General features: G+C 34.6%; 1 protein-coding gene across 1 annotated transcript in view; it reads right to left on the bottom strand.

The window, feature by feature from the left end:
- Positions 1-12953, bottom strand: part of LOC142357742 (uncharacterized) — a gene marked incomplete at its 3' end in the record, with an annotated part of 30984 nt that extends 18031 nt beyond the window's left edge. Inside the window, exons 1-6 of the mRNA XM_075409286.1 lie at positions 12849-12953; positions 10442-10505; positions 8537-8738; positions 2062-2198; positions 1343-1441; positions 590-799 (exon numbers count right to left, since the gene is read on the bottom strand). Coding sequence (XP_075265401.1) covers positions 590-799; positions 1343-1441; positions 2062-2198; positions 8537-8738; positions 10442-10505; positions 12849-12879 — 743 coding nt within the window. The remainder of the gene's footprint in view (positions 1-589; positions 800-1342; positions 1442-2061; positions 2199-8536; positions 8739-10441; positions 10506-12848) is intronic.
- Positions 12954-15878: the final 2925 nt, after the last annotated feature.

A 15878-nucleotide genomic window follows, 5' to 3' on the forward strand; every position in this document is an offset into this window, starting at 1 on the left:
TTTTATCAGAAATTTGAGCTCAGAAATGATCCGTTAAATTTTATGTAAACATAGAAAAACTGTACGCCCGCCGCAATCTCGATTTAAATAATTGGTCGATCGAACAATTATTTAAATCGAGATCACAGTGGGCACTTTTTCTCTAAATTAAATCGACTGACATACCATTGTGCACATCACGAGGTCACGCAGTTTTTCTAGACCGGGTCAACTTTTACGGGCATCTTCAGTTGAGCACGTTTTTCTCTGGCAAAATTCTCTATGCTCTAAGAGTTTCTGGTTTCCTCGTGTCTTACCACACAATCTTATATTACAAATTTTTTTACTGTTTTAATCCCTGTACAACCACTTGACAAAATGGTCAGATATGCCAAAATTGGGCAGACTGGCTTGAATTTCTCGATTAATCTCAGGACTGTATGTGTGACTTCCACAAACAAAAATCGACACTCAGATTCCGTGCGATTTCGCTAAAACTTTGGATTTTTTGCAGTCATTTTTCAACGGACTTTTTAACAAAAAAAAACGATGGTGTGAAATAACCAAAGAAAGTTTTAGAATGCGTTGAGCATGTTATTTTTGGACTTACTGGTAGGCCCCTGTGCGTGATAATGAGTCTACAAATATCAAACTGACACTGGGCTTCTTCTTGTCTTTGTTCAATCCACTCACAGCTGGAACTGGTCTGTGTATAAACTGAATCAACTGCTCTCCTGTGAAATTTTTAAGTGCTTTCCCAGTTTCGATTTTTGCTGATGATTTGTTACTTGAAAAGTGTGCTGATCCGTGTTGGATATTACTAAAACAAATAAGCAATGTGTGATGTTTATTCCGCTTTTCTATGTGATGAAGAATAAATTTGTAATCATAACGTGCATTGTTGTTGGCTGTTGGGATAAAACGCGTGTGCAGCGGGGCTCGAAGAATAATTAACAAAATTATGAGATCGACCTTAACCTTACCACGACTTTAAAAATGTTTCTGCAAAATTACTTTTTATTGAGCAAAAGAAACGTTTATGTTCTCATTGAACATTTTCTAGAAGATAGTAAATAGTTAACTTCTAATTTTGAAAGTAAATGTCACTAGATTAATTTCGCACGATAAGTGGCAGTAAAAACAGTTTTCCACCTTTCTGCTGGAAAGTCTGTCATTCCTTTTTTCTGAATCACAGGACTGAATTCTATTGCAAAGCCCCTAAATTGATCTTAAAATTAGGGACATCTTCTATTCTTGCCTGAATTATATAATAATAATAATAGATTTTTTTGATAAAACTCTTTTATTTCAGCTTTCGAATTTTCTAAAGATTTTGCTTCATTACGTCATATTAATCACTAACTTGGTGTAATCTTGAACTGTGCATTTTATGAAGGCAAAATCGGACACTCGTTTGTTGTATAAACTGGTCAGTTTTTCATCCAATGCTGCTGCCTCAATTCTGAGAAGAACTGTTTCTGAGTCTCCTTAAACCTTTAGAAATTTCTCTAAATTTACCAAAACTAACATTAGTTATGATCTCTGGAAATAAAATGTTCAAAGTTTAGAGTTTGCTGAATGCGAGGTTGATACAATAAATCATTCTAAAATGGTTTCTCGTCAATACTTCAGCAACTGCGCAAACTCCGTGGTGTCAAAACATCCTTTAATACAAAAACTAGGGATAGAAAAATAATAAACTGCCTGGAAATTTGACAACAAATTCTTATCAAAATCGGGGGCCCAATTCCTGCCAAAAATGAGGCCCGTCAAAATAGCGATTAATCCTTGCCAAAGTAACGTTTTAAAAATGCAACTAATTAGCATCAAGTTTGGGACCATGAGAAATTATTACACAGAACTTAGTAGAAGTTTTGTTTAAAATGAACATAAGAATTAGCTCGTTTTGACTGGTACTAAAAAACGGTTGAAACGTTTGTCAACTAAAATACGGTTGATTCCTAACTACGCCGATTAAAAAGATTTTTGATCTTTTTAACCGGTTTACTCAAGTGCGATTCGGCAGATTATGAAGTTGAAAGTGTTCATAAGTCGTGAACAAGGAAACAGTTCATGGAATGCCTCAAGAACTCCAATCTGCCTGTGCTATTGTCAATGACACCATAGTCTGCAAGTAGACACCTCTTTCGTGCATAAGAGCAGTCAAATGTGATGCTGTCGGATGCGTAGAATGTTGTCCCGTCTTTCTTTCTAGGAACCTTAAAAAATTTACAGTTCTGTAACCCTACCTCGAACTTGTAGATAAAAGTTGATTTCATATAGGTTATTTTATAGAGATGAGGCAAAATTCGTTTACTTGTTTTAATAAATTTTAAAACTTTTTATAATAACAGAGTAAATCACAAATGCCAGTAACCCCGGAAATAAGTTGATATAAACGGATTAGTGGTCTATTATAATCCACTTGAACGATTTTCGTCCAGATTAAACAAATTTAAAATCTTGAGTATAAAATAGTTTGTTGAATTTAAAATTGGTTTGTACCCTTGTTTATTTGAGTTGGGATGTCACAAAGAAATTCTGTCCTTCATTTCGAAGACTGATTTCATCTCAGCAACAAAATGATTTAAAAGTTTTTTTTGGAGAAGGGCTACACAGTTTTGCATTCAAAATTTTTTCGACCCTACAACTTCCAAATTATTCAGACCTTCATTTCAGTCACACAGTTTTTGTGAGTTGCATTTGCTGCAAAAAATCAACAAAACTATTGAAGCAAATGCTGTTTTGCAGCAAAAAGGCGATCAAAACAGGTGCTTAGTAATAAGAAAATGTTACGAGAAAAAGAAATGATACGATTGGCAATTTTTTTCATTCTATTGTATATTAGTTGAAAGAGTAGATTAAACACTTTAGACATTGATTGATGAGAACTCTTTTAAGGACTTGACTGGGAAACTTCTTCCTTAAAAATTTGTTATCCGATGTAACTTAGCAAGGATAAACGGCACACGTTTACTGATTAAACAATACAGGAATGCCATTGATATTTTATGAACGATTGAAAACTAACGTTTCTTATTTTCCCTTCAACACATTGGGTCGAGGACAAATCGGAAAAATTTGTAAGGTAAGTGGTGAAAGGTTGTTTTTTTTTCGCCGCAAATTTCGTACATAATTTTGCGGTGAAATGCAGTGAAATTAAGTAATCTCACCGCTTTTTTTTTCCACTGCACCACTTCTCACTAACTTCTAGGGCTTTTCTTTTGAAATCGTTGAATTTTGTTGAATTTTTGTAAGCTCTGCAATTTTTAGCGGTGAAAATACATATTTTAGCGATGAAATGTGGCCAGTGTTTTAAGTTCACCGTTTACTCCAGTGGTGAAATTACATAAATTCACCGTATAGAAAAAAGTGTCAAAAAATGTAAGATCGGGGAGTAATTTTAGGAGGGTCAAATCTAACATTTCCTCCCTTACTCTCCCAATGCCCCCTTATCATACCTCGTTTAACCCCCCTCCCCTCTAAAACTGCCCCCATAATCTTATATTTTTTGACACTTATTAAGGTTAATTTTTGTAATTTACCTCTTATCTGCATTCACCTCTTATCTTACATAATTGGGACACTTTTTTTAGAGCGGTGAATTTATGTAATTTCACCGCTAAATTCAGTGGTGAAACTATGTAATTTTACCACTACCATGCAATAATTTTTTCAACGACTGGTTTATTTATTTCACCACATTCACCGCTTTTCTTACATATATTTCTGTTGAAGGGCGATGGCACCTCGACCCGGGACGTTTTCGAACGGCATTTTTCTCTAACCACCCAATTGCAATTCTACTAACTGTTAAGTACAGTAGCTTTTCAAAAACAACTTAGTACGACACATCCAGATTTCTATTCCTCAATGTTCATTTTCGTTGCCGAGTTACATCAATACATTTCACAATCAGTGAAAGAACTTTTAACCGATATAATTTTTTAAATGACAGATCTACCTCATTTGCAAAACTGGAGTCAAAATTACACAAAAAAAATGCATCTTTTTCTGTGAAACTCCTTTTTAAAAAGTTAAAACACACCGACGACAATGTTATTTTTGATTTTTTGGTGGCTACAGTCAACGAGAACGACAAATCAGCATCTCAGTGGTCTCAACGTTTCCCCCCATTCTCCAGTCAACAGCAATCACATATTGCGTGGTTATCATCTGATATTCCCTGTTTGCTTTTACAATTGAATGGAATTAAATGTAATTTCTCAATGAATTGCCAAACGAGTGGTCAATTGCAAAAAAATCAACTATACGAACACAAAGTCATCAAAAACTGGAATAACTAACAGAACATGTGTCATGAAATATTTTTCGAACAAGTTAATGTAGTCTGTCACCTTATATGGTAATTGGTGTTCTTATAAGGCTTACTCCGTTTAATTTGGAGGTCATGTTAGCCTCAATATTTCATAAAAAAAAATCTCTGACTAAATTTTAAACAATTTTAAAAAAGTACATTCTCGTTATTTGTATTCTTAATCCGGATCAATTTTTACGCTGACTGTCGTTATCAAGTGGCAGACTTTTCCTTGTATTCTTAAGGCCAGTCAGTTTTATATTTTCTTAAACAAAATCAATTTTTTCGCTAAAAAGCAAAGCCAACAATATTTAAAAAAAACAGTGCAAAACATAACCGACTAAACGTCGGAAGAATTGCTCTCGAGTGGGAGCTCTAATCAATTGCAGCCTGCTTCAGTCGAGGGGAGGGAGGGTGAGCCTAAATTGGACTAAGAAGCTCAATAGTGAGCTTCAAATAACCACATTCTTTCCATTGGACTTTTAGTATTAAATTGCCGCCAATTGAGTTCAGCTGCTTGAAATTGTGACTGAGAGAAAATTTTAGTTTACGCGAAACGCAAAAAGTCAAGGGCGTAAAAGTCACTCGACAAGTCATAACCGTCAAGCAAAAGTTTTGCATAAAAAAAGACACACACGTTTACAATAATTGTTATGAACTTCGTTCAAGTGCAATTAAAAATGGGGATGTTAGAAATCACCGAAAAACAAAATTGGTCATGAGGATGTCTCAGATTTTCCTTTGAATCATTCTTCAGGTACCGTCGATTGATTCATTGAATGTCTGATATATAATTATCCATTTTCTTCTTTGTAAACGGTTGTATACCTAATCATCGTGACAGTTTATCCTGATGATATTAATCATTGAGTTTGTAATTCTATTCTAATTTATTTCTTAAAAGTAGTCAAGGCCAACTATAAATTGTAAGGAAAGAGCATCTAATTGTTCCCACCCACTTTAGGGGGGGAGGAACTATATACCAAATGTTTTTTTTTGTTCCGACAACTTTGGCCGATCGATATAAACATCATAGAGAGTTGTGAGTGGTATCATTAGAAAGCCCGTCAAGCGTCGAATATGGAATTAAAATGATTTCTTTCGATTTTTTAAGGGAGTTGCCGAGGTTTAAAGTTTTGTGAATAGCAGACGATATTACCCTGCTTTAATTCACATTTTCCGTTTTTTTCCCGATTTTTCGTTAATTTTTGGTAAAATATGTTGAATAGAATAACGGTAGTGTAATTTATTTTATTTCTAAGACCGGGTAGGGTTGCCGAAATGATCGATTCGTGTTTTTGACTAGAACTAATGCTAAACTTTGAATGTTCAGACTTTTTTCGTCAAAATACGCTTTTTTAGCAAAATTTCTTCAAATTTGCTGAAAGTGTACTTCTTGAAATTCTACTCGTACTCTTTCTAAGCTCGAAAAGAGCCAGTTTTACACCCGCTGGCCCTAAGAGTTTTCTGTAATTATAATATTGCGAGTTTTTGGCATTTTTAAACTCGATAAATATACAAAATTCATGACTTTTTCCTAATAAACTGAAAAATTGTTTTTTGAAGGTTGATCTATTCCGCAACCATTTGAACAATTGAGTGTTTTTTTAGCCTCGCAGCAATATCATGGCTGATCTTGATCTCACCATGGATCCTTACGGTTAGAAAATATTTAGATTTTAATGGGGCGCTGCCTTTTTAAGAAAATTAATCGCATTCATTGTTTTTTATGTAAATTACCGAAAAGAATATCAAACCAGGACACAATTAATGACAGATCCTATTTACAACAAAAAGACTCAATGATAGAGGCCCATAATTTCAGCGTTATGCTCATGGTATTTATGTTCAATGACTCAATCTCCCCGATCGAAGATCGAATTCGTTTTTTAATAAGTAAAAATGAACGTAAATATTTTTTCAGTTGTTATCTAATGTCTCTCAGAACTGTGAATTCATTTGTTTTAGGAAAACGTCGGTGAGTTTCTGAACTTTTCAACTAATTTATCTGATTTTTCTAAACTTCAGGCGCGGTCTCAGTAAAAAGAAGAAGAGAAGAAATTTTTTCCTCTGAGTTAAGTAATTTTGTTTTAAACGGTTTTATAATTAACTGATGGTTGGTTTGTTTTGATGCTACGAGTTCTCATTTTTTTTTGTATTTTGAGCTTAATTGAATGTTTTATAAAATCATTTAGTTTCCCTGTCGAATTACTATATTGGCAAGGAATTATTGAGCGATCCAATTGCAAGACAGGCTAATTCGGGACAATGCACATGCGATGAGAAAACGCGTATCTGAAAATGTTATTTGTTTTTGTGGAATATTTTATGCTTTTTGGCTGAGACATAGTTCTCTCGCAAAAGTTAGTGATTATTTTATATTTGCCCATGTTTGTTTTTTTTTCTTGATGTTAGACGAAGTATACTTGATAATTATAGGTCTCAATTGGATTGCCGGGACGTATAATTGAAACTTTTTAAAGACTTCGTTTTATCACTATTTGTTTTAATGACTTTCAAGTTAACTTTTTTGCAGCTTAGTCTCTAAAAAGACAGGAAAGAACGCCTTCACAGTGAGCTATATTTTGATCTTTATAACGGTTTCAGTTTCAATCGTTTGTTTCGTGGCTTTGTTACTACTCGTACTGAGAGATTTCGTAAAATGTTCACATTTTAAAGGATTCTTGTTTTCGTTGTAAATTATAACAATAGTGCTAGGTCCCATTGGCGTTGAAATTTTGTGCAATTCGAAGATTTTGATGTTCTTAGTGACAGATTGGTGGCTTTAACAGCTTCATTGTCGTTTTTTGGAACTTTTCCATTTTGCCGGTATTTGTCTTTTTTGTAGTGGTATGACGTATAATGGATAATGACAGCTCTCATTTGCTTTCTATGAAGATATAAATGAACATTTCAGCGTTTTCAGTTAATAATTAATGATAATAATTAATTTGAATTCATTTGTTGCTAAGTATGGAAACCTTTTCTTGAGCTTCCCACCTTTTGCTTTTTTTATTGTCTTGATACCAAGTCGCATTGAGGACAGGTGCAAAACATTTTCTAATGAAGTATAGATTTTTCTGTTTTTTCTAGGTTTTATCTGATGCGAGTTTGATTTTGTTGTTATTTTTTTAAAGATAGACACAAAGTTTTGGTCGTAATTAATGTTTGTTATTTGATTTTTTTATTGTATTTTGTACTAGTCGTTTTAACAACAGGTTCCATCGGCCCTCTTAGGTGGCTTTGATATCTCATTTGTGGTTGATTGAACGATATGTATGTTTTTAAAAATTTGCCTTGTTATATGATAGCCATTTAAGCCAAGAGTCTGGATGAGCGGGGTCGGAACATAATGTGCGTACGCACATTACCGAGCCTCCTTGTTCTCTATGAAATGAAATCTTTTTTGTGTAAATGACGTTTTACCGATTTAACAGAAAGGTAGTGTTTTTTTCACGATATACGAATACTTTTCTTCTCTCATTTTTTTTGTTTTCATGATTGAACAAAATTTAACTATTTCGACTGAGCTTAAAAATCCATAGTTTCGACAAAATTCTTTCAAAAGAATATGAATTAACGTTTTTCAGAATTCTAGTTTTGTTTCTCAATATATTGTTGTTTTTTTTCCTTTTGTTGCAAAAAAGTGTTACTATTCAGCGTTACCACTTCGTAATTTTGGGGGAAAATGTATGCCAAGATCTCCGTTAAAACTCAATTGGTTGAATTTCTGACTCATTTTGCTGTCTGCAGAGCAGTTGGAGTACAATTTCGCAAATTTCGCGAGTTTTCTTAAATTCCGATATAGAAACCAGTACAATCCAGAAAAGACAAAAGTTTTTTTTACAAATCACGAAATAAGAACGAACGGTAATAAAAAAAATGGTATACACAATATTTTCACGGTTAGTTCAGTCTTGCGTCCAGTAGTTAATTTAGGCTATCATATTGAGCTTATATTTGATTTTTTGACATATCTAGGCTCTCAAAAGCCAAATGGAATAATCGAAGCATGTTTTATGACATTGCCGAGCGTCCGTAACTAAGTAAAGAACAAAATTTGATCTCAAATTTTTCCGATAGAACTCAGACAGTGCTGGAAGCACTCGGTTTTCAGGACCAAATAAAACCGTGGAAATCGAAAAAAAAACTAGAACTTCTGAGATTTTTTGTGTCGTTGTTTGTTTGGTTTTCTCTATTAGGGTGGCACACAAAATCATCAAATAATAAACAATAAACCTGTACGCAAAAGTAGTGTCTCTTTTGTGTGCATAGATTGACTTCCTTCTTTAGCTTGGCTTTCCAGTAAGTACAGGCATCTGGGGGATTTATCCTATCTCTGTGACACTTCACTGTCGGGTCATGTGATTGTGCGTCGTGAAGACTACCTTTTGGGTGTACTGTATAGGAATTGTACTCGCTTTGACAGTCATCCAATTTCCTGGAAAACAAAGTATAGCAATATTTTCTCAAAAAAACCCAAGTTCTATAATTTCTCATTACATATTTTGAAAACCATCAAATACAAAACAAAAATTTTCTAGCTTATTGAGAAATGTCCCATCAATATCAAAAACTACCAAAAAGATTTCATGCTTTCTGTGAGAAAACTTTTAGACCCCTGGGCAGAGATTCCACTTGAATGTGTCCACTTGAATGGGAAATCGCTGTATAGAGTCCTATCAGAGGCAGTTTTGCAACCTGCGATCATGACATACAAAAATATTCAATGTTCTTACTTGTTTTTGCAAACAACAGAACACTTTATATTTGTTTTACTTAGCTGAAAACTTACTTAGCGTATAATATCGACACTATGAAACTGATCCGTAATTCGTAAACATAACCAACTAACTTTGGCGAATTGCTCTCAAATGACCGGCGAGCGAACGTTGTTTTCTGAGCGTTGTTTTTCTTCACTTCCGTTGTTTTGTCCAAAATCTTCGTAAATTTTGTAAAAACCTTGATCAATTTCGCCAAAAATGAAAAATTTTGCTAATTTTTTGAAAATTAAGCAATTCTTACTTTTTTTTTCAAGCAAAATGGAACCAAATAAGCATATTTAGCCTACTTGGTCCAAACTTACCAGTATTGCTGAAAAATAATGCCTGAAAAACCTTCATTTACTCAAATGAAGGCTATTCTTAACTCCGGCTCCTATAAAAAGGTTCTGAACTGACAGTTTTTTGGCCTTTTCCTAATTCAAATCATTAAATTTTCGAAGGCCAAAATATCACTTTTCGAAGGCCACAATCATTTGAAACAATTACGTTTTTTAACAGTTGTGCAGCGATAGCAATGCCAATTTTGAACTCCTTGTTGGTTTTTGCACGGAAAAAATTTTTGGATTGTATTTTGGGTCTGTTTTTTGCTGGCATTCTTCCTCCCAATTGCAGGCAAAGATGTTTTCATTCAAAGTTTCAACTAAAATAGGTCCCATACATGGTAAAATGAGGAGCAACTAATGAATATTATGTATTTGTATTTGTATTTTGAGAAAAGCTCATGGTTTTTACGGCTGCAAAAAATTGTTTTCGTAATTTTTTTAAAGAATTCTTTTTTTTCAACATTTGTTCTTTTTGTAGTCTTACTTGTTAATTTCGAGCCTAGTTCGCTATCTAATGAGCTGTTAACAAAAATACCTGATGCCTTCAAAAGATTACATATAATTTTCCGCTTTTATAACTGAATAATTATCAAAAATTTATCAATTAAATTTCGCGCGGAGTTTTTTTTTCATTTCAGATGATGGGCTTATCTTGTTTCTATTCTCATATGTTTTAGTGATATAGTAGCAAATATAAGACTGGTTTTGGTCTAATCGCGGTCTTTTACAATCCAAAAATTTCTAGGAATGGGGCACTGGCCATTTTTAAAATTGTTTTTGCTTTTGTTGTTTATATGGAATAAAGACTAGAATGATTTCATATCAACGCTCAATTGTTGGCAAAAAACCTTTGTGCATTAGATTTGTAATAAACATTTTTCCAAAGATGTGGTTGAGTGGGTTCGGAACTTTATGTGCTAACTCACAAGACTGCGCCTGCTTATTGATTGATAGAAATTACTTTATTGCGAGATCTGCATCTGACATCATTTCTTAAGTTTTAGAAATCATAGGTTCTTTGTTTTTCTGTTTCTCACCTCATGTTTACTTTTTTTCCAACTCCATCCTGGTGCACTGACCACGTGGAGGTATAGGCAATTCCTAAAATATATACATTTTGAATTGCATCACAATGGAATTAGTTCAGCAGAAATTATAAGTGACCAAATCGAAAGAGTCTGAATCTTTAATCTTGGAAAACCTATCAGAAAAAAGACGATCGCACTAAGTAATTTTCCAAGCTATACATTCATTGTCAAAACAATCAACGTTGCTACGGGGCCAGCATAAGATCAACAACTGAGCGTGTCAAAAAATAATTATCATGTATTGATTTCTTCATTAGTCAACGCGAAACCCGGAGAATCAACGCAAAACCCGGAGAACCAACGCGAAACCCGGAGTATGCTGGTCTGTTTTAAAACATGCTTTGCAATCACTTTGTCACCGGCTTGACCTAACTTACCATAAAACGGACCATATATGGTCCATAAAGGTCCATACAAATTTCCGTTTCCTGGTCCGTTTTATGGATGATAAGTTTTTCAAGAGCATTATTTTTAGCCCTCATGGCAATGCATGAAAGAAACACTGCGCTCTGCAATATATGACTCATTTTTTATGTTTTGTAAGTTTATCCATATATGGCGTTTTATGGTTGGTAAGTTTCTTTTATGGTGGTCAACCCGGATTGCTAATCAGTCATAAAATGAAGCAATATCTAGCCCGTTTTGTTTTTCCTTTGGACAGTAAGTTTATTCAAAATGTCTTTGAATTATTTTTGATTGCTTGATTTGGATGGCTTTTGCAACTTTAGCATCCTATTTTTCTGCATATTTGCAATTTCTGCATGTTTATTGTTTTGCTGGACAAATATTTGGATGTCCTTGTGTCATCTTGCTGCCGCATTTTAGACAGTTTTTTAGTTGGCTGGACATTTTAGTTGGCTATTTTCAAGATTCTCTGCGTATTTAGTTGCTGATGAGCGATATGCTGTTGTTCCAAAGAGCTTAATGAGCAGTTTGAGCTGATCGTTTATTGTTGATTTTCTTGGCCTCTCTTTTGCGAGTGCATACTGGATTGTTTACGTCGGTTTTCGGTTTTCTGAGAGTAGTCCCGCCCATTTGGTTTTGTAGATTGGATTTCCCGTGAAATGCTTTTTACAAAAACTTACTTTTTGATGTTGTCAATTGTAGAGTGCTCCTTGTTGTCTGATTCTTGAGTGGCTTTTATCGAGTACGGTTCTTTTTTTTTATTGGCAATTTAGGAAATGAATTTAGATCTGCGTTTAGTAATTAAGTGATCGTTGTTAGGGGGTCTATTCAGGTGCAACTACTGTGAAAATGGACCAGTACTGGATTCGAACCAGCATCTCTTACTTGCAAGCCTAGTGTGCTACCCAATTACACCAACTGGTCCTAAGCTCTCGAACTTGGGCATCTCTTATAACCCGTTCTTACGTTCTTTCTTGTTCCTCAAGGCTTCATTTCTCTAGCCGAGTATACGTTGAACAAGTAGAGCTTCTTGTCAAGCTGTGTCAAGCTTATCTTATGCACAATTTACATCAGGTTGTTCTCTCTCAACCTTCTAACACTCCCCCTTAAATTGCGCATCCTCTCTTTCACAGTTTCAAACTATCTTGTCTCTCTTTTGCGGTTAAGCTCATAGACTAGGGTCTGGGCCCATAACCTGTTAGGGGGTCTATTCAGGTGCAACTACTGTGAAAATGGACCAGTACTGGATTCGAACCAGCATCTCTTACTTGCAAGCCTAGTGTGCTACCCAATTACACCAACTGGTCTTAAGCTCTCGAACTTGGGCATCTCTTATAACCCGTTCTTACGTTCTTTCTTGTTCCTCAAGGCTTCATTTCTCTAGCCGAGTATACGTTGAACAAGTAGAGCTTCTTGTCAAGCTGTGTCAAGTTTATCTTATGCACAATTTACATCAGGTTGTTCTCTCTCAACCTTCTAACAATCGTGTCTTTTAATTTTTCTCAAGTGCGTCGGTTGTGCATTTGTGACAATTGTTTGAGGGTGTTTTGGGGGAAGTTGTTTTGTGTCTGCTTCCTCCCAACGGATAATTTTGATATAAATTTATGTACTTTCAACTGCTTTGCAACTATTTTACCAGTCTTGTTGTTCTGACAGTTCTTTGCTGTTGTTTCATCACCAGTGCTGTTTTGTATTGTGACTCCGCCAGTAGGTTCATTTTGCGTTACTTGGTCGCGGTTCTTTTGCCAATTTTCGCCAATTTTTGCATTTTTTGCCAATTTTAATGTTTATATTCATTCGTGTCACTATACTTTTAGCTGGAGCCCTTCGGCCCAAAATAGCGATATACCAATTGAAGAGCAATTCATACGTGACTGCGCCATATTAAAAGCTGCTTCGATTAAAAAAACATGAAAAGAACAATAAAGAAACGTGAATCCACTCGACTAACTTTTTGTTACGACAAACTGCAGTATTGCCATTGTGCAATGAAGGAATTAAGAGTTAGCTACCAGACAATACCTGTGAGATAAACGAACACAATAGTAACACAAACGTTCAAAACATTTTCAAATTCTGGATTTACGAGAATTGCAGTCATCTAGGGTGTACTGAAATTACTAGTATCTCATAAAAATATGTAGTAGTTCAGTACAGTTTTTATCTGCGCAATATAATCTTGGGTATCAATCTACCACGAAACTAAATAAAAAAAATGTAAATTGCAGAACTTGTTAACTGTAAAACGTATAACCTATGTCTTGTGACAAACAAAAGTAATATAAAGACATGCTCAAGTATGTCGATCAAAATGTGAACGGTATTTTATGCCTTTATGGATGAATAATTTCTCACAAAAAATCAAATTCCTGAAAAACAGTTTATCATCACTAGGCAAGTGTGCTAATTTTCAGTCGATGCGAAAAATATGATTCATAATTGTTGCTGATAATAAATAGCATGTCAAGCGCAATTTTTTTGCAGCAATTCAATTGACATTGCATTGGTTTAACCAGAAAAGGTCAAAATTTATTCAGATGTACTTAAGGTTCAGTGTCAATCAGTACTGACTCAGAACAATTTCAGAGAAATTTCATGATTTAGTACTGAAACAGAAGATTTCAGAACCAACTTTGAAGTGATTTCTGAATTCATCTGAATCAGATCAAAATTCAGAGAAAATGTTCTGTATTCTTCTGACTCAGAAGATAATTCAGAATGAATCACTGAAATAGCTCTGAATCAAACAAATTCAGTTCAAAATGTGACCTGAATTAGACTCTGACTCAGTACTGAATTCGACTTACAATTAGGTACGGAGGATGGTACAAAGGAAACCATCCTTTGTAACTATATTTTCTGCTGAAAGTTGTTTGAAATAGCCGAAATCATTATTGTGTGAGTTTTGTTATTAATTACCTAAGATCTAATATAACAAACATCTAAAGAGTCATGATAGATTATTAGCTAAGTAAGTTTTAGGGCAAAACTTGGGTTCCCGCCCATTGGATATTTTAAAAAAACTTGTCATCGCCTTGAAGCAGAGAAATATGAAAAAGATTAGAGTACTTTCATAGCTTTTAAATTCAGCACCCTGCAGCTATTTTGGGCTGACCCCCCCCCCCCCCCGCTCCCCTAGTGGGGTTTGGCCCCAATTACCGTAAACGAATCATAATGGAGATTGTGAATTCATGCCAGAGAGAGGGGATGTTTAATGTGAATTAGCCTGGAAACTGGTCATCTGACCTTCCGAAATGACAAAATATTGAAAACAAACAAGACAAATGAGATTTACGGCTTTTTTACGCTTGCTGAAAAGTAGAAATCTGAAGCAACACTAACGAACCGATCCACAGAAGTAAATATAAGACAACAACGATTGCTAAAATGATTGCAACAAAGTTGACTGCATTCTTCCTTCGTGCAATTATCACTCGACCCAGGCGTGTCTGCACTCTAACGAAAAGACGTCCAAAATATGTGTTCTCCATCATAAAAAATATTGAAGTAATTAAGTTCTAATTCTACGATCAGTTACACAGTGCTTTATAACAATGGTCAAAGCCAAATTAAACTATCAGATGTTTCGTTCTTATCTGTTAAACTGTAAAAAACATTGTGAAGAGTTTCCGTTTGGTAAAGTCTGACTTCTGTTTTCAGGAAGAGACAACGAGGCACCTACTTACACATGAACTGCTAAAATGACTCCTCATATAAGAGAGATCATATGTAGTCTAACAATATCATTCATAGTACCATCCTGACGTCACCTATAAGACGGTCTCTTAAAAAGTGGTTTGTGGGACCATTCAAAACAATTAATGGTTCTTCAAAACTCTAGGAACATTGCACATTGCCTTAAGGGTTCTCCAATGGCGTTGCCACCTTCTAAAATATTTCTTTATATCAGAGGCCTGTGCACCAATTCATACTGCCAATATTTTTCAATATTCCAATTGAATTCACCAAGCAGAGTTGAAGAGCGTAAGTGGAATTGAGACTAGATAGAATTCTAAGCAATACGTGACAGGAAGTTGTTATAAAATTTTGAATCTTTTCGTTTGTGCCCCAGCTTAGTGAGTGCATATTATTAACACCCCTTCTCCTTAAACTCATGTTCCAACTTTAATAAGATATTATTTACTATTTAATGGCACGTGCTCGGTCACTGGGCTGGCAAACGTTCTTGGGGCACAAAAGAAAAAAAAATCCCTAATATTATACGCCGCCTTTCACAACAAATAATTTGAGAACAGAGTAGAAAAACTCTCAGGTGCTAAAAGCTGAAGGCAGCACAAGTTAGCAATTAAATTTTGAGTCATTTGGTAAATAGAAAAGAGTCAAATAGAAAAACATTCCCAGAAAAAAAAACCTTTCCAGACCAAAAGTCCAAAGAAAGCAGACAAAAGAGTCCCAGACAAAATAGTCCCGACTAACCATAGAATTTAACATGCACTTAAATTAACAAAGAAAACACTTATTCACATGATTGTACTTAACTGAACAAACATTAAACTGATTGCTACTTAGTTTTAGCCAAATTATGTATTTTGAAACAAGTTTTTGATTTAATTCTCACTCATATCATTTAAAAACAAAAAATTAACTCATAGATTATGTTTGTGAATTTTTTGTAGTTTATTATATTTACAATTGTTTCAATATTTACTCGGGACTGTTTTGCCTGAGACCATTTTGTGTGCTGTTATTGGGATATTTTGTCTGGGACAGTTTTACAATTTGGGACTGTTTTATTGGACTGTTTTGTCTGGGACTGTTTTGTCCAGACACACTATTTGCTACTTTCGAATAGTGGCATAGGATGTATTGTATTTTTATTCTCCTGTTCTCTAAAAAAGTCAAAACTTGAATCGCATTTTCTCGGGTTTTGTACCATGAACTCATGGACAGGTATCAAGGCGTCAGGGTAAAAAATTCTTTTGGCCACTGAAACATTTGTTCAACAATTTACGTAGAATAG

The sequence above is a fragment of the Convolutriloba macropyga genome, unplaced genomic scaffold (assembly GCF_964194025.1).
Source record: "Convolutriloba macropyga unplaced genomic scaffold, txConMacr16.3 SCAFFOLD_1999, whole genome shotgun sequence".
Taxonomy (NCBI): domain Eukaryota; kingdom Metazoa; phylum Xenacoelomorpha; order Acoela; family Convolutidae; genus Convolutriloba; species Convolutriloba macropyga.